This window comes from Dromaius novaehollandiae, chromosome 3 (assembly GCF_036370855.1).
Source record: "Dromaius novaehollandiae isolate bDroNov1 chromosome 3, bDroNov1.hap1, whole genome shotgun sequence".
In the NCBI taxonomy this organism is placed as follows: Eukaryota; Metazoa; Chordata; class Aves; order Casuariiformes; family Dromaiidae; genus Dromaius; species Dromaius novaehollandiae.
Window position 1 is genome coordinate 95110562 of NC_088100.1, and position 19839 is coordinate 95130400.

General features: G+C 41.1%; 1 protein-coding gene across 1 annotated transcript; it reads right to left on the reverse strand.

The window, feature by feature from the left end:
• Window positions 1–99: 99 nt before the first annotated feature.
• LOC112997140 (potassium channel subfamily K member 16) lies at window positions 100–19546 on the reverse strand. The gene is made up of 5 exons (XM_026123003.2): window positions 13469–19546; window positions 9362–9476; window positions 8654–8820; window positions 6830–6995; window positions 100–5557 (listed from the first exon to the last, which is right to left on the reverse strand). The coding sequence occupies exons 1-5, from the start codon at window positions 13679–13681 to the stop codon at window positions 5334–5336; spliced, it is 885 nt and encodes a 294-aa protein (XP_025978788.2). The 5' UTR covers window positions 13682–19546; the 3' UTR covers window positions 100–5333.
• Window positions 19547–19839: the final 293 nt, after the last annotated feature.

The following is a 19839-nucleotide window of genomic DNA, read 5'->3' on the forward strand; positions in this document are numbered from 1 at the left end:
AATGTATTGATTACTGAATGATGTTTAAAATGAAAAAGACACTTTCCATAAATAACTTACCAGACAGAGAAAGGACACAAAGATACTAAAACACATACATACTCACAGTTTCCTCTTTCATTTAAGATGCGGGAATAGATACATTTGAACTACATTTTTACATTATAACCACATTAAAATCAGATAGTTTATACAAAGCACACTTCTAAATACAACCATGCTGAAATGTTACTGACTAAACATATAGCATTTAATGTGTACACAGAAGATAAATTATGTGAAAAAAATAGAGGTGAGATGTAGGGTTTGTAACTACAAGCAAGAATGTTTTCAAATCTAGGGCATCAAGAACATGCTTGCTAGAAGGAATTTGGGGAGGAAGAGAAGAGATTAAGATTCACGACAAGTCTTTGAAGAACCATTTAGTATTTTCATGAACTGATTGGCTGATTTACTTCAAAATTCTCAAAAATGTCACTTTGCAGTCACAAAAATGTGTTAGGTTTGAGGGAGATACAGGTGTGTCAGCCTCCTATTTGCATTCCCAGATCTAAAGATTGAGAGATTGGCTCAAATATTTGCAGATGATATATTAGTGTTTTCTGGAAGGTACTGATAGGTCCAAGGCTGAGAAAGGGCTTGCAGAGCAGGGCTAAAGGATAAGTGTAAGATTGGAAGGACTGTTGCTTGAGGAGAGGTGTTGTTTCTTGTCGTGCACTAGGATGCAGTGGTGGCTGTTAAAGACAAGGTGCTTCTTTTCCACACTGCAGATGAACCCTGCCTGGGACAGTGCTTCTGCCACAGGCTGCAGAGCTAAATTCACAGTCTTCAGAAGTGTTGTTTTCCATGCATCCTGGCTGAGCATCTTGCAGCAGGTTGTGTGATCTCCATTGTGTGCACCGTTGGTAAAACGGATTAGAAAGAGAGTAAGAGAGTCCCCTTTGTGCACTCCTCTGACTCCCAGTAGGCTCTAGTAGGCACAGTGCTTCCAACTTGTTTTTCTTAGCTGCTCGGTTGTTTCCTGTTTACTATGTTTTTGTTACTTAGAGGAAGGGTGCTGGAAAGGGTACTTATGCATCCATGCACAAGAACTGGGCCTGTGCTCTCAGTATGAATCTCAAATCAACCTTGATTACGGATGTGCTTGACATTTAGGATCTTCTCTGGATCTTGAAAAAATTACAATGGTGAACAGAAGATTTCTATCACCTGTGTGACACAGGAGAGGTCGTCAGTATCTTTTCTTTTCTGACATGGCTATACGCTTGACTTGAGGTATCTTTCTGAATCTTCCGGCAGGCAGCTTGAGAGCTGCTGCAGCTACTCTTAGCCTTACTAAAAGCAGCAGCAGCAGAAAAAAATTCAGACCCTAATCTCACTGTGCTGCTCCTTTGCAAAATCAGTATCAGGTACAGGAACAACTTACCGGACTGAGGTAACAGCAGTTCCGACTCACGGCTGTCAGATGTCAAGGAAGAGAGATCATAGCAAATACTCTGGCAGTAAGTGGTGCATGCTTGGTATATCTGATCAATCTTATTATCACTTTTTATGGCATGCAAAGCAGGGTAAAATATGTTATATGATCACCTATAGACTGTTGCATGTTTTATGGCTTGCTGTGACTAGATAAAGTAAGGAAGGCATGGAAAAAAAGAAAGGTAAATAGAACTGATTAGATATAAAAGTCAGTAGAACTTTGTCTTTCACACAAACAAGGGTAAAATGTTCTACAGTGTTGACACAAGACAGTTGCAGAATACAGCAATTGTAATGACGATACCAAGTGAATATACAAGCATTATGTCCGAAGGAAAGAGAAGACCGAGAGAGAATGTTTCTCATGAGATTTGCAAAGATACAAAAAGCCAGACAGGACAGACTTGGCTGCTCTCAGGGAAAGAGGCTACAAAGAAAGTTGTTGCACAAACTTATGGGAATAGCTGACGGCATAGAGGAAGATCAGTGCAAAGACTGAGGAGATAAAATCTGTGAGGTAGGTGGTGGTAAGACATGGGTGAAATCTTAGATGGGATAAGCACGTCACAGTTTTCAAAGGAGTCAAATAAATCTGATGGTTGGCATTCTTACATGCCAGCATTCAGATTTGAGCAGCCAGGCTGTAATGTGCAGGAGTCAACAACTGGAAAGGAAAACAAGCCCCAGGTAAGATGCAAGAATAAGCATCTGTTATGACTCTCCTCAGAAGTCGAAATCCAGCTCAGAAGACATGTGGGAAGAGATTTGTAACCCTCACACAAGTCTCCACATGTTTTTTGGACACTTCCCCAAAATGAAATATCAAAGCAGTTGCCGAAGGGCTGACATTTGATGTTACTGTATTCCATCAGCCATAGGCTAGCTTGGGGCTAGTCTGCATGCCCAGTCATATTTCAGTCATACCTTATATTAAAGTTCCACTCATAAATGAGTTTTAAAAGGATTAATTAATGGTTAATACAAGTTATAAACATACTGAATGAATAGCAGTATGTAAGTAATTAGAAGCATATCCATGGAACTGACGGTTATCTGACAGAACTAGTAACAATTGTTTTATCAAGTTTCCATAGTTTATTTCAATAGAAAGTATGACTACAGTTTTATATTTTAATAACAAGCCTGTTACAAGGTGCTTGTATGTCCTTTAGCTTTTCTGCCCCTTTGGAAATGACTGCTGCTACTTTTAACTTACAATAACCATGATAAAATCAAACCCCTTATTCTCACTGGTAATGCTATACACATGACCAAAGACCAGATCTAACACAGAGCCTATCAGCCTTGTTTAGAGGTAAATGGACAGCATCAGTTTGCATAATACATGACAGTTCTTCAGTGAACTGGCCCAAAGCAAATACTAGACTCTAACATATTTGTTAACTAGCTGGAAATAAGGAAGTCTGCATGCATTAAGATTTGGTTTAAAGTGCTGCTGTTTTCAAGTGGTTGTGAAATGAACTGAGATAACAACTTGCTCTCAGCTGTCAGTTTGTTCTGAATGGAATTACAACAATTCAGGCAGTGCTGGATAGACACACTTTCTGCACAATTTAAGAGTATTCAGTGTTTTAGTCAAGGGACTAAAGAAATGTTAGCATTTTATATATGTAGGATGAAGGCTGTTAATTTCAGATAATTATCAGATGAAGCTTCAGGGGTGCTGGTGAAGAAGGATACAGAGAAAGCAGAGATACTGAATGCCTTCTTTGCTTCAGTCTTTACTGCTAAGACCAGCCCTCAGGAATTCCAGACCCTTGAGACCAGGGGGAAAGTCTGAAGAAAGGAAGACTTTCCCTTAGTCAGGGAGGATTGGGTTAGATCATTTAAGCAAACTTGACATCCACAGGCCCTGATGGGATGCACCCATGAGTGCTGAGGGAGCTGGCAGACGTCGTTGCTAGGTCACTCTCAATCATCTTTGAAAGGACATGGAGAACAGGAGAGGTGCCTGAGGACTGGAAGAAAGCCAAAGTCACTCCAGTCTTCAAAAAGGGCAAGAAGGAGGACCCAGGGAACTACGGGCCAGTCAGCCTCACCTTGATCCCTGGAAAAGTGATGGAGCAGCTCATCCTGGATGTCATCTCTAAGCATGTGAGGCATAAGAAGGTGATCAGGAGTAGTCAGCATGGATTCACCAAGGGGAAATCACGCTTAACCAATCTGATAGCCTTCTGCAATGGGATAACTAGCTGGGTAGATGAGGAGAAAGCAGTGGATGTTGTCTACCTTGAGTTCAGCAAGGCTTTTGACACTGTCTCCCATAACATCCTCACAGGTAAGCTCAGGAAGTACAGGCTAGATGAGTGGACAGTGAAGTGGATTGAGCACTGGCTGAATGGCAGAGCTCGGAGGGTTGTGATGAGGGGTGCAAAATCTAGTTGGAGGCCTGTAGCTAGCAGTGTCCCCCAGGGGTCAATACTGGGTCCAGTATTGTTCACCTTATTCATCAGTGACCTGGATGAAGGGACAGAGTGCACCCTCAGCAAGTTTGCTGATGACACAAAACTGGGAGGAGTGGCTGACATGCCAGAGAGCTGTGCTGCCATTCAGAGGGACCTTGACAGGCTGAATTCAGAGTTGGGCAGAGAGGAACCTCATGAAGTTCAACAAGGGCAAGTGCAGAGTCCTGAACCTGGGGAGGAATAACCCCATGCACCAGGACAGGCTGGGGGCTGACCTGCTGGAAAGCAGCTCTGCAGAGAAGGACCTGGCAGTCCTGGTGGACAAAAGGTTGAGCATAAGCCAGCAATGTGCCCTTGTGGCCAAGAAAGCCAATGGCATCCTGGGTTGCATTAGGAAGAGTATTGCCAGTAGGTCAAGGGAGGTGATCCTCCCCCTCTACTCAGCCCTGGTGAGTACTGTGTCCAGTTCTGAGCTCTGCAGTATAAGAGTGATATGGAGCTATCAGATTGAGTCCAGTGGAGGGCTACTAGATGACTAAGGGACTGGAGCATCTCTCCTATGAGAAAAGGCTGAGAGAGCTGGGACTGTTTAGCCTGGAGAGGAGAAGACTGAGTGAGGGGGGATCTTATCAATGCGTATAAGTATCTGAAGGGCGGGTGTAGAGAGGACAGGGCCAGACTCTTCTCAGTGGTGCCCAGCGATAGAACAAGAGGCAGCGGGCACAAACTGAAACACAGGAAATTCCATCTGAACATGGGGAAAAACTTCTTTACTGTGAGGTTGACTGAGCACTGGAACAGGTTGTGGAGTCTCCATTCTTGGAGATATTCTAAAGCCATCTGGATATGGTCTTGGTCAATGCACCGTAGGGGACCCTGCTAGAGCAGGGGGGTTGGACTAGATGATCTCCAGAGGTCCCTTCCAACCTCAGCCATTCTGTGATTCTGTGATTCATTGGACGGATGTCATTAAGTGCCTGGCCATTACTGTTGATACTTCTCTGGATTTTTGTTTGTTTTCTGCTTGGAAGAGAGGTAAGATTTCTGTACTTGCTTTTTCAACTTGAGAGTCTTGGTGACAGGTCTGGGAGGCAGCCACCATGGATTTTTTAAAGACTGCTGACCACCAGAACTGAATTTCAACAGAAAAAAGATATTAATTAATTACTTCAGGGGAAATTGCCCAAGGGCATTGTTGAGTGAGAAATGCTAAATGAATCCTGGGACAGTATTTTTACCATGAGTGGCATTTCTTTGGATTGGCAAATGCCTTTACAATGCATGGAAATTTCCAAGCATCTGAAATACTTCCTCCTTAGGAAATACTCCACAACCTCTGGTTTAGTCCTTTGTCCATAAGGCTTGCTTAGTGTGAGATGTAGAGATGGGAAATGTTGCTCTTTCAACACTGCTTTCTGTGTACCTTGCTCAGGTAGGTATGTGGATTCTAGGCCCATCAGGTTCCTCTTCCAATTTGGTGGCAGCTCCTTCCACCAAGCCTAAGGCAGGCTTGTGCCACTTTAGCTGAAGGACTTTTTCCATCATGTCAGCTCCCACGTTGAAGACCAGAGCTAGCCAGGCCAAACCAAAAACAATCCAAATTGCAGTTAGGCTCCTGTAAACTGGGATATAGTTCTTGTTGGGGTCTGTGCCTGAAAAATCCAGGAAACTCTGAATATTAATCTTGACTGCCTTGGACAGCCAGACAACACACCAAAAGAGTCCAAGCACACGCGCACACGCACACACACACGCTCATACACACATGAACACCCCCCCCCCCCCCGGAAAGGTGTACGTTTAACAAGCTTATACGATATGTGGGCATCCTTTTTTTTGTTTTCTTTTGTTCTAAATTTCAGTTTAAGCCTAGAACAGCTGGCATCAAATCTCTGAAGCCAAGGCTTCTGTAACTGACAAAGTAAAAAATTGTCTCAGGGAGGTAATGATTATTTCTGTAGTGTGATATACCTGAGTACATAAGGTCTAAAATCACTTGGAGAATGTTATTTGGGAAATGCAGCCATTTTAAGTATGTGGATATGGGAGTCTTAACCCCCAGGTTGCTATTTTCACAGAATGGGCACTCGGTGCAGCTGGTACAGAAGCAGGATAGTCAGCACTGCAGCCATCCATTTAGTCTCTGTCATCCAGATCATCATGAAACTTCATGGCATCTGAATTCAGGATGGTATCAGCTTGTTCTCTCCTTTCAGCATGTAGTTATTGCTTCTAGGAGAGGCGAGCTACCTCTCGTGAAGTAACAGATCCTAGTGTTCTTAATGAGTAAGCACACTATATGACCTGTATTACAAGCATTAGTTTAAATAAGCCTATGGAAAGATAGCCCCTCACATGTCTCTATTGCTATGTCTCAGCTTAGATCCCTCAAAACTATAAACTGTCACTGGGTTCATTTTATTTCACAGACCTCCCAGGGTTGTGACTAATATTATCCCTACTGTAACTACTGAGCATTTCATATTTGACATAATTTCATAAAAGTTTGACTCTTTCCTGTTCGGAGTGGGAGGCAGTAGTTGAAACAAATCACTGTTAGGAGAGGATGGCTCTTAATACCATGAAAGAGATTTTGCTTATATTCCACCCATCACCCATGGATCACATTCATACCAGCTTGGCCATAGTTACTATTGAACGAGTGTTCAATGTCATATGTGAAATGAGTTTAGTGAGTCTCAGCTTAGCTGCCAAGAGAAACATGTCTGTATCATAAAATACATTATCTAATTATTAGCAGTCTGGTTCAGCTCTCTCTTGAACCAGATTTATAGTGGAATAGGTATCTATGCTCTCTATACTTAGGTTTACACTGGAGTAACTAATTTCAACAGAGTTCCTCCCAGTGGGGTGAGGATGCAGACAGACAGGTAAAATTAATCCATGTTCACCCTTTTTATTACCTACTACATAGTCCCCAAATCCAATGGTGCTGAGGGTGATGAAGGTGAAATAAAAGCCTTCTCCATAGCTCCAGCCTTCTACATAACTGAAGATCAGTGGCGGGAACACTAGAAAAAGCAAGGTCCCAGTGGTCAGGAAGATGGCCATTGCCAGTGTCTGAAACACCTGCAAGAGAAAAGGAAGATGGCAGCTCAGCAGCACTGAGCATGTGTCCGGTGGAAACTGCTGGTTTTGTTTTGCTCTTGGATCACAAATCTAGTACTGCTGAGAGCAATGTACAAGAAAGGAAAAATAAACTGATGTTTCCAGGCACTGCAGGCTGACCTTTCTGTTTAGGCTGCACATAGATATTGGAGCTAATCATGAGTCCAAAAAAATCTCAAAATTAGTGGAAAAAAAGGATTTTTTTATGCTTTAAACTATGAGTTTTTAGGTACGTTCAAGCCATATTTTCAAACTTACTATGGCAACCACAGGAATTAAATGCTTACTTTACATTTTCCATTCAAACTGAGGTGCTCTCATAATCACTTGTCTCCAAGAACACAGTCTTTTAGGAAAAGCACCAAGTATTGCATAATTCATGATACAAAGATTGGCAAGAACAAATTAGGGTTCTCTTCACCACTGCTGCTTCCAAAGATTTATAAAGTGGCTTGCAAGAGCTCAGCCAAAAATATGTTTGGATGAAATTTAAGTGAAGTCAGTTTGCCTGCTTTTATTTTAAGCTTAGAAGCATTCAGAATAGAACTTTTTTCTGTCAGCACAGGGTAGATCTGTATCTCTCAATACAAACGTCTGCCTTCTGGGAGATGCTTAGGGCAGCTAAGTTACAGCACATATGGCTGCATTAGTTAGGTACACAGAGCAGTCGATGGGTCATGACAGAGGAATGGCCTCACGGTTTGATCTAAGGATTCAGGATCAGGAACTCATGGGTTCCCAGGGAACTCACTCGTGACTGGCTAACTTTTCACTACTGATGTTTGGTCTGAGGCAAGCTCATTGCATTCATTTAAAAATGCCCTCATGGGCATTTGAACCAAAGTATGATATGCGCTATGCATGCGCTTATTGTAACTTGATGAAAAATCAAACCACTTCGTTTATGAAAAGGAAAGTTTTGGCATGACATTCAGGATAGTTACAAAAAACGTATCTGACCTTCCCTTTCCTTAACGGGTCAATTCATGGAACCTTTACTCAGAAACGTGTACTAACTTTATAAACAACCCTCAAGTACTTTATATGATCACTGTTTCCCTTATTCCAACACATTTGGAATAGTGACTCAGCAATAAACTATAACTAAGGAGAAGGCATATTTATTTACAATTCAATATAGGAAAAGGAAGGAAGTGGTAAATTGCTGGCACAATCAGGGAAAATAATTCAAGCCAGGTTAGCAGGGCCAATAAAAATAAATTGTCCTTGCACAGCGTAGCGCTTGATTCTGAGCTAGATACTAGCATAGGCTAGATAATATGAGCTTGATTCAGCAAAGCATGTACGTGCATGTATTCTGCTAAGGTCAGCAGAGCTCAAAGACCCTGCTCAAAATTGAGATCACGCTTGCTTAACAGTTTTGATGAATCAGGGTCTAAAAAGGCAAATCTGGAGTTCCTCAGGCAAAAGCAAATTGTTTTAAAGCCATCATGTATAAATATAGCATTCTTTAGATATAGAGGGTCCTGTGACTGCTGTGATTTGGAAAATGTGGGTACACACAGTGACACTTAGTCTAGCAGCAGCACTACCTATCTGATAAAACAGCTTTACTCAGCTTTAAAACAATGGAAATTAATGATAAACTGAGACTGTACCTGGGCACGGCCTGGCTTGTGCACCCATCTTTCCAGAGTAATCAGATGAGCATTGAGTCCTTTTCCCAACTGATTAAGGAAGGCCAGGTTGAGCGGCACTCCAAAGAAGGCATAAAACACACAGAACACCTGCCCTGCCACTGTGCTGGGGGCCAGGTTACCATAACCTGGAATAAAAGAAGGAAAACAAGACAGCTACCTGAAAAGGCTTTTCAGTCAGTCTTCAGGCTGTCAGGGGAACTCCCAAGGCTTCCAAGGCTTCCATTAAGCTTCAGGAACCTGGAGGCCTGTGTGTATTATTTTCCATGCTGAATTCTGTCTACAAATTGCCATAGCTTCTGATAGAACCACGTGCATTTGTTACAAATAACAGAATATTTAACATGAAAAATGTTAAAGAGTATCCTAATCTTCCACAGGTCTCTGATTTTGTGGGGAATGCAACTGAGTGCTTCAAAACAACCTGAAGATGTGCTGTGCACGTACAATACCATATTGCATGTACCAAGTAGGCACTTGGCCAGTTTTGCAGGTGCAATACACTACAAAATAACAGTAACAGGTATAATGGAAACTAATGGCAAAATGTAATGCACAGTAGTCAAGATCCTCTTGCAGGAGTATTCTGTCCAACAATGGTACACTTTTGGGGCTTCAGAGGGCAGCTGGAGGACCCCCCCATGCATAAGAAAAAAAAGCGTACCTTACCTATAGTGGTAACAACAGTTCCTGCAAAGAAGAAGGAGTTGCCAAAGTCCCAATTACTGGGATTGGTAGAGTTTCCTTCGGGGTTGACCCCTTTTTCCCATGCTTCCATGAGCACCTGAAGCAAAAAGGCCAGCGGAGCAAAGATGAGCAACTCATTAGACAAAATCAGGAAGAATGTCAGAAAAGACAGAGAAGTAAATATTGCTTTTGATCTTGAGCAAGGAGTGCAATAAGCAGTGAAGATGACAGGTTAGACTTTGTCTAAAAGGGCCTGAGAGAGGTCTTGTGCTGGCACGGCAAAGTTTTGTGAAACAGAGCTGGCTGAGAAATTCAACTCTCTTAATTGGAGAACTGACCACTGAGGTTAGTAGTGGTTTCATAATCAGTAAAAGGCTGAAGGGAAGGGAGTAGAGGGAGTGCCCAAACAGATCAAACTGGGAAAATGAGGTGAAGTACCATAAAAAAACAAAAGCAGTTCTTCTTCTCTCCTTCCCTATCCCAACCATCCTGTTCCAATTTTGGGGCATGTGTAAGTGTATGCTTGTGCTTGGGGGAAGGGTATTGGGAACATGCTTACTTCTAGTCTCTCCATGTAAGCACAAGTGGGGATGAGTTACTGTCTTTTGGCTACGGCTTCTCAGCATTGTCAGTCAATATCAGGCTTCTAGTCTCAAAGATTAGCTAATGAAATACTTTCTGCTGTCCAGAGAGCTCTTACTGGAGGACAAGAACTATAGTGTGCAAAAGATTTGCAGCTCCTATTTGTATATTAAATATCTTGTCAGCCACCTTAGCGATGACTGTTTCCTGCCCTCTCTGAGGATCGTTCTGAAGGACACCGGGTGCCTTCTGCTCGTGGGCTGGGTGGGGCCTGGAGAATCTCCTTGTTTGTTACATTGAGGTCCAGGTCATATTTACCAAATGACTGAATGAATTACTTGTGAGTTCACAGTCCTAGTCTTTCAGGTACTCTTGTATGATGCAAGACATGAGCAGGACTGAACAGCAATCTCAGCTTTCGTTTGTTCTAGGAGCATGATACCAAAGAAGATATTCTCTCTTAATTCAAATGGTGACTGCTGCCAAAAAGACTGCTTATCTAATAAGCATATCCATTATAGAGCTTCTAATTTTGCATAGGTTCTGCAATATTAGCTGCTCCATGCTGGTGGATTGGGTATCCTAAGTTTAATAGCTAATGTTATTCCTTCATTAACAAACACTACCGCATTGGTTAAGTCCATCAGTCAAGTGTCTGGTGCTGGGCATCTTGTCACATGTGATCTCATGATAGAAGTGCTAGCAGATTTTCTTTTTAACAGCACAAAGAGCCTTACGCTATTCATTAAAAGCCTGTCCTCAGAATGGGGAGAATTTGACACATCAAATTATCTAAAGGTGACTATTTTATTTGCTGGTTAGAAGCAATACTCAGAAGCTACTGAGGTGTGAGTCATCTGAAATGTCTGAAACAATCTCAGGTTCAATTCTTCCCTGTAAGGAACACTTCTCAGTTCTCTCCATTTCAATGGACACAAGTTCAGAGGTGCTACATCCACATCATGAAAGCCAGAAGGAAAGAGTGAAGCAGTGTTAAATGCTGAACACTTCAAACACTCCGACAAGGTCAGATTTCCTGGTATGAAAGGGTTTCTTTTAAGCACATCATCATGAGAGAAGTGCTGGGGCACGGAAGGATCATTCCTGAACAAGCTCCTGCTTGGGACAAAGACCGGAATAGTGTCTCCTAGCTCCTTTCTGTCTACAGCTCAGGCTGGGGTTATGGCTGAAATGCGAACAGAACACTTGGTGAATGGTTGCTGACCATTTGCAGTTTCCTTTGGGACCAGAAGTAGCCGGTAAGTAAAAGCAATCTGCTATGACCTACAGTAAAAGTATGAGGTCTGCATAAAGCTATAGTAGGATGTAAAGAGAGTACCAGCTGCCTGCCATTCTTGCATCTGTCCCTTCCCCAATATGCATTGTAATCTCTTGCGGTTATAGACAAGGATTTGGTCCTCTCAGTCACTATTTATATCAATTACCTTAGGCCTGAAAAAGTATGGACATGATCAAAAAAGGGAATTTAAAAAGACACCTTCTTACTCAGCGAATCTGCTTCCTGTTTATACTGTCAGCATGCCACAGTTTTCTGACGAAAGTATGTTTACCTGAGATACATTTGATCATGGGTTTCGGATTTGCACCTTCCTAAAGCTCCAGGCTATTCAGCTCCAGCTCAGGGCCACCTCTCAGCTAGACAGTCAGAGCCAATGCGGATCATGGACATAGAAAGAGAAGAATTTGCTTCATGCAAAATCAAGTCAAAGGTTAATGAATTATAAATGCAAACTCTATTACTAATGATAATGGATATGCAAAAAAAAGCCACAAGTTGAGCCTCAGATTCTAGGATTCAGGTTTAAAGAACTAGCAATAAGAAAAGACATAATATACTTGTCAGCTGAGCAAACTGAATCTGGTGGCGGTGTCTCACCACAGCACAAATACTGTCACTTTTCAGACTAGAATTTCTGACATGGTGAACAAGCCTGTCTGACCATATAGTAAAAACCCAGAGAGATAATTGCTTCACTGCACTAGTTTTGGAGTTAGAGATTTAATCCACACAGAATTCTATTTGTTATTACTAGTAAAAGCTGGACAAATTTCTTAAGAGGGGTTATACATGAGAGGGGAGTTAGATGGCACCTGTGTTTATGTTCACTGCTCCCTTGCGGATTAAGTGTAATTACTTTGAAGTTTGGTGCATTGTAGCTGATAATTTGGTGCCCTCACCTGGTTTTGTCTGGAACAGCTAAAAGTGAAATATATCTAATTCATCTGAGACTCAGCAAAATGCAATTCTCTGAGTAGGCCCAATGCACTAATAAAGATCCACTGGAGCAAGAGGAAGGAGAATTTGCATATTTCTGACCTTCTCTCCCCTTAGGTTTCTAGTGTACCAGAGATTGAACTAAACCTTTTAATCCTATGAAGTATCCCAATTTGGTTTAGAATGAGAATCAGGATTCTTTTCTCTACCATCATTACTGCAGAGACAAGGAAAAGACAGGTAATATCACCAACTGGTGTATTTGAGAAATGCAGGCACGTTTCTGGGCACTTCAGTTCTTGAAAACTCTGGATGTTTTCTGGGTAATGACAAATGTTCCACAAGTCATGTATCACAGGATTAGACATCAAAACATCGTCCTTGTAGAAAGAGGTTCAGGCACTTGCTGTTCTCTTTATGATTTGGACTTTATTGTTTGCTTAAATCCATTTATGGAATCTAGGCTCTTTGCTGATCAAAAGAATATACCTTGGCAGAAGTCCAAGTGGGGTGGTTTAACAACCTGATAGAAACAGAACCATTTATGCACCCAGCTCTGTGGCTGGAGAAATTTTGAGCATGAAGAAAGTGATAATTCAGGAATTTCTGTCCAATTCTTGCAATCCTAGACTGATAGGATATTTCTATAATAATACCAAGGAGGGGTTTATAATTCATGTCTAGCCTGTTTTGAGAGACAGATTAAAATGCAATTGTAGATGTCATTCATTCTCAAGCCATATTGCAGAAGACCTTTTTATCACTCATTATAAATGATGAAGAAAAAGACAGCTCATGATGGCTGACTTTAAACTTTCCCTGAGAGGTCTGGAAGTGCAGGACCACTATCAAGGGCGGAAGCCAATCCCTACTACTGAAGATGGGCAGAATTTGCACAGGCTTGGGCTGAAGTACTTTGGTAGGGCAACCTACTTCTTGTAAGGTATTTTTTTCCCCATACACAATTTCCAGGCAATAATTAACAAGGGAGACAAGAATAGCAAAGTTGGAATTACTACAAGGTAGCTATAGGTGCATCAGCAGAGTTGTGTATTTTGGGAGTTCATGACTAGAAAAAGAAGTGTAATAGGTCAAGGTAAAGTTGCAGAGGTGAGTGAATGGAGCTTGAGAAACCTCTGCCTTTCTCTAGCACAGTTAGTCCTTTATTAGCACAGACAATAGATCAATTTATGACACATTTGGACAAAACAGTATCATTGCTTCCAGCCAAAGTAATCTTGAGCCAAAATTAGGGGGCCTGTTCCTCTTACCTGCAAAAACTGCTCCAGGGCTTGCCTATCCAAGCATGTGTAGTTCTGCAGGAATTTGAGCTTCTCCAGCTGGAACCGGTCCCAAGAGTGGGCCTCTGCCTGCTTCTCCAGCAGCTGGAACACCACAGCGCCCAGGAGGAGGTAAAAGAGATATCCCAGTACCAGCAGCAGAGTCCAGCTGATCTGCCGGCTGTGCACCGTGAGGAGGGGCATGCTGCTGGTGCTGCTCTGAGGTCCCTGCTCAGTCCTTACTAGGTTACTGTTCCAAGGCACGCTCTAGCCAGGGCACCCAGCAATCACACCCCCATGTTCCCCGCTACTGCCACAGGGATTTTTCTAACAGAGCATACAGGCATCAGGCCTGTACAAAATGAGACAAACACAGACAAATGTTACCCCTCCACGTCTGTTCTTTATCAAAAATAAATGGAGAGCATTGATGGCTTAATAAGAACATGAATCATAATATTTTGCTCTTATTAAAACACCTTTTATCCAGAGATCTCAATCAAATTAATGAAGCTTGACATAAGCCCTCTGAGGTAGGTATCATTTTCCAGGCTGGGAAGCTGAGGTAAATGTGTGGTTTAATCACTTACCCAGGGTGACACAAATGCAGAGACAGGAACAGACTCTCTAAGTCTTGACTAGTAAAGCCTTACTCTAAACATTAGACTTCTGTACAGGAAAACACCATAAACTCTCTAATTACTGTAGACTTCCCAGAACAAAGAAAAGTATGGAGCTGAAAAAATGGAAAAGTCAATAGCTGCTGTCTGTACCATACAAACATCGGTGGCAGCAGTGAACACAGCATGATGGAGTTCATAAACATCCTGAATTCAGCCTGGACACAAGACAGCTTCTCTTTCTTTTCTAACCCTAGTAAGTTCAGTCCCCTCACTGCCTGGCCAGCTGGTCCTGAATTCTTTGTCAGATGATTCCACACTTGAAAAAAACGCTTAGTCCATTGAGTTAGGGAATGAACCACTCATGTTTGCTGCTTTCACTCTTCATATTGCCCTTTTAATCCAAATGCATACAGGGAAGGAGGGCTAAAGGTTAACCGTTAGCTAAAAAAGTACCACGGACTCACTCATGGGAGCCTTAATGATTTTCATGCACTGAAAATGAGCTGGGGTTGCATATCTTTCTGTAGGAAGAGCCTTATGGCTTCTTCCTTAGTGGCATCTATGTCAGACTGCTTCTGAAAGAAAACATACACACACAGCAAGAAAACTGGGTGGCTAGGGCTGCAATTTTGTTACCAAACTCCCTTCCTATTAAAAAGTTCTGCATACAGATGTCCTTCCTTTGCTTAATATTCAGGACTGTTTTTCGCTTACTTTCAAATGAAAAACTGTTTTTATTCATATCCATTTCTGGGAAACTCTGTACCTGCCATCCTCGCCTAGGGCCAGACATCCCCACCCAGAAGAAGACTGGCAGCAGAAGGCCAGTTGTCACTCTGAAAAGTGACACATATTGTGGAGAACTCCCAGTAGATCATCTTGGACTTTGGGATTGCTCTGTTGCTGCAACTGGGGGAGAGAAAGAGATTAGTAGAGAAGTGCAACATGCAAAGACTCAGGTTAGAGCTTTGGTGCTCTGTTGATTCTTTTAGCTGAAGTAAAACACACAGGAGCTAGAAGCTATAGTGGAATTGGTAATATTGACCTGCAATAGTGTTATCAAGCAAACTGCTCTGAAGCGACTGAGATGCCAAATTTACTCACCACTGATGGCAGACCTCCCGGTGGCCTGTGTTAAGGGCAACAATTACTTTCAGAGATTCTAGCAAGAGACTCTGTCTTGCTTCTGACTTTCATAACTGAAAGGTAAAACCTGTCGTTCCGTACCCTGAAAAATGTGATGGGTAGATGGGCCTGGAATGTTTACACAACTGCCTGTCACACTGCCTGTCACAGGTGAGACTTCTGCCACAGGTGAGACATTTCTTGTGTTACAGTTTATGGGACCTACTTCTACCAGTTTAGGAGAGTGCTGGCCTACTGATTTTCTGGAATGGATGCAGACACATTCACATAGCATTTGATGGGCTGAGACAGATTCCCCCAGTTGAAGCAGGTTATCATGATTAAAGGTAATAAACCATTAACTAAATTATTAATGAACAAATATATCAGTGAATGTTTTTAGGTTCCCCTCTGTTCTGCTCAACAAAGCATTCCACCTGCCAAACTTGGAAGTCTAAATTATCTTTCCTTAAAAAAAAGTGCTTAGGCTTAATTGTAGGATCTTAATTTTCTGAGGGTTTTGCAAACTGAGTGACGAAACTTGTCAAGATGTGTTTACTGCTGTACTTTAGACATTCCTACTTAAAGTACGTCACATTAGAGGTGTATCCTATTTGGTTGGCCAAGGGAAATCATTTCGAATCACCTATCAGAGGAGGTGTTATCATTTTTACCACTACTATTATTTGAAAAGTATTTCAAAAAACAGGCAACAAAAATCAATTAATGGGAAATAAAACATAACAGACAGCTGGAGGGAACTGTAAGTGATACGCAGAATATGAGATAAGATGTGTCCTGTGGCTGACTTAGTAAGCAGTGGTTTCTGTAGAAAGAAGCCAAAAAAAAAAAAATCAACTGTATGTGCAAGAGAAAATGCAGAGTAGATGTGCAGTTAGGGATGAACCACTTTCCAGCTGAATGACCTTACAGATAAAAGTAAGGGCAAAATTATGAAGGGCACATTTAAGAAAGTATTTTCACAAACATACACAGTTCCATACAGTGCTCTCAAAAAGTTATATTTAACAGTCTGTAAGTGGCTGATACTGTCATATTTACTCCCATGGAAAAGCTACAGAAATATATAGCAATAGATATCAAATTATACAAATCATCAACACTCTGTTTGCAAAGTTCTTCTTGCCCTAGCTTCAGATTACAATGTAGGAAATAAACAAAGCAGGATTCTTTATAGTAGACCAGAATTTATGTTTTTCCACAGGTAAAAAACCCCTCAAATCTATATATCTGGAATTAAACTGAAGACTCATGATTTCTGAGTGAGTTCTGAATCTGGCAGAGTGAGCTCAGCAGGCCTTACCACATGGGAAATGAAATGTGGCTGCCAGGTAAAAAGGCATAAATATAATATACCAAAATAACAATACTAGCAGATCACTTTTGATGATGGGATGACAAAGCATACTGTCTAATCTAAATTCTTCTGCTGTTCCTCTAACCATTTTCTGATTAAAAAAATAAACAGAACCTAAGCAGGAAAACATTATAAATAAAAAATGTTGAAAGCAAAACCACTCTTGAGAATAGCTGAACTTGGAAGTCAACACAAAGGTCTTACAGTTCCAGTGCTTCCTGCCAACCTTGAATGCAAGGTTGCAGTTAGTTTCAAATCTTCTCACAAAATGCATTTTGAATCCAGATCTGACCAGGATCTCCTTGATTTTTGCTTCAGTTATCACTTCTTCCTCCCCCCCTGCTGACATATTATTATGTGATTGACCACTGGGGCCCAGCCTATCCCACAGAAAATCTGAGCCATTCTGGAAAGGACAGATATCGATAGGACACGCTGGTCCACCATATTCCCTGGAATAAATCAAAGGATTTAGCATTCTCCAATTGGTCAACCTGTTGTCTTTACAGTTCTTGACAATTCTTAAACATGGACAGATACTAAATAAAGGATAAGCCTAAAATAACTGACATAGTTTCCTACTCTGTATTTCAAAAGCCAGAAAAAATACCACTATAATCAGTAGCAGAATAATTTAAAGACACAAAGAAGCTATTTCTAAAATAAGCAATGAAATGGTTGAAAGATACCTTGGCTGATCCTGTCTTACTCAAATTTCTGATGAAAGACAAATTCTAGGGCTAGTTTTCTGGAACAAATTTCCTTGAACAGAACTAGATGACAACCTGAATGCAAGCATCCAGGGGCCTGTTCCTCCATAGGGTATGAATCCAGCCTGAACAACTTGTACATGGAAGCACTGAATTGTTTTGAATTTGCCTTGCACCACAAATGACTTTTAAACTCTGCATTTCAGAGAAGAGTTAAGGAAATAACTTAGAAGTTTGCTAAACATAAGTAACAGTAACTTATTGTATTTATTCAAGCTTGACACTGCCATCTGGCAATTTTCTACTGTTGATTTTGTTCTCACTCCAAATTTAAACCAATCGTTTTGACTTACTGATTTGCATAGGTGAAAGGATGGAGCCCTTTCAGATAAAGGTTTTAAAGAGCCTTAAGATTTTAATGGTATTTTTCTTAGACAGCTTCCATGAAAAAGCTGTTGTTTCCTTGAATTCTATAGTTATTGTATTGGAGGTATAAGGAGAAACCTTGCTGTTTCAGTTTTTTATCAATATAAATATATTTGTGTAAACCTCTTGACCCAAAACATAAGTATTTACTTAGTTTATGGTTTGTGTCAAATGAAGCAGTTAAGCTGCCAAAAAACATGAAGAGAAGACAATCTTTAGAAAATCTCAGGTCATGGCCTCTGAGAGCAAGGGAAAACAAAGTTTTAGTTAAAAATTTTCAATTTTATTGTGCTGGTGTCAACTCAAGGCACCAATAATAACTATTATAAGTTTCTAGTCTACATTGCTTGCTTTATTGGTGAAATTTCAAAGCAAACATTACAGGAAGTGAAACAGAAAAAACATTGGAAAAAGTTCATTTAACATTGATTTAAACCACAATAAAAGTGATTAATATGAAATCATCTAAAAATAGAAGTTCAATTGTTGTGGTTATTAAAAATTAACTTTGAAAAGACAAATAAATTACATACAGAGCTACCAAGCATGGCACAGCTATCAAGTCATTTCCAGATTTTCTTTTTGTTGACATCTGTATTCACCAGTTGAATAGTTGGTCCAGCTGGCACATACAAGAGCTTAACACTCTTCTGTTGACATGCCCTCAGTTTATACTATTGATACAGAACACTTGCATCCTATGATTGAGTAAACCAGGTAAGAACAATAAAATCTCTTAGTTGGGAAGATATTACAAAATATACTTACACTGTTATATGTGTGAACCTCATTATTCCAGTTTAAACCTGTTTCATGAAAAGCAGAAGAGGGAAAACGGGACATTGAACTGATAGAGCGTCCATCTTCCAAGCAAGAGAAACTCAACATAAGGTTGTGCCATTTTCTCCTTGGAGCTTCCTGCAAGGCTGTGGTGGCCAGGAAGTGGTGCAAATGGAAACAAATGTCCAAGCCTAAGACTGTTTTTACTAGCATGGTTCCAGACTGTGCAGAGATCCCTGGCGGATTCAGCATGGATGAGAACAAGCCTTTTGGCCCTCATCAGAAATCTGTATCATACCCTGGCCCTCCCAGAAGCTATGCTGTTGTAAGAGACTTCAGTGGATGTCTATCTTCTCCTACAATAAACTATACGGGAATGATTAGAAATACCTTGAAATGAAAGACGAGATGACCCATAATGGCTGGTACAGATTAATCCTGGAAATATTTGTATGACATCTAGCGCTAGAGCTACCACCCCAAGAAATCTCCACAAACAAGATCTTTGGATTTACTCTGGCTGGAGATAATAAATTGTATTTATCATACACACATTTAAACAACCAGCAGCTAGATATCACAGTGAACAGACAGGAGTCAGCCATGCATGAGAACCTCTGTACTTAGCAATATTGTTTCACAGGTGGCTAGGCAGGCTCAAGACCATTACAAATGTGGGCCACTGATTGATTCTGCAATGTGGTAAACACTGGGGTCCTTTCCAATTAATCTAGAAATTATTTGAAGATAAATTACTAAAACAAGTAACATTGTTCACTTGTGGCCAACCAAAATTTCCTGAAGCAATAAATGCTTTCATGAAGACAAGAAGGCTTAGAGAGAAATTCAGTAGCCTTCAGACACCTACAAGGCCATCAAGAAGATGGAGCCAGGCTTTTCACAGTGGGACATGGTGGAAAGACCAGCGACAACAGGCATAGATTGTAACGAGGGGAGACTCAGGCTAGATATAGGGAAAAGCTTTTTCATGACAAGGACAATCAAGCAGTGGAACAGGTTGCCCAGAGAGGTTGTGTAGTCTCCATCCTTGGAGGTTTTCAAGACCAGGCTGGACAAAGCCCTGAGCAACTTGGTTTGATCTCATAGCTGATGAGACTTTGAGCAAGAGGTTGGATTAAAGATCTTCTGAGATCCCTTCCAACCTGAATTTTCCTATAAACCCAAGAGAAAATCATTAGGGAGTACAGGCAATTTATAAAAAAAAAAAGGCATGCTTTTTTCTTAAGACTATTGTGCATTGAATGAGCAACCTTTTCTGGCTAAAAATGCTATGGAAACATCCAAAAGAAGGAAGAAAGG

What these genes read in the sequence shown, in the direction of transcription:
- LOC112997140 (XM_026123003.2), bottom strand. Translation starts at nt 13,681, where the DNA reads ATGCCCCTCCTCACGGTGCACAGCCGGCAGATCAGCTGGACTCTGCTG. An exon ending in AACTGTTGTTACCACTATAG is followed by an intron (nt 8,821 to 9,361) that starts GTAAGGTACGCT and finishes CTTTTATTCCAG; the next exon opens with GTTATGGTAACCTGGCCCCC. An exon ending in ATTTGGGGACTATGTAGTAG is followed by an intron (nt 5,558 to 6,829) that starts GTAATAAAAAGG and finishes TGGATTTTTCAG; the next exon opens with GCACAGACCCCAACAAGAAC.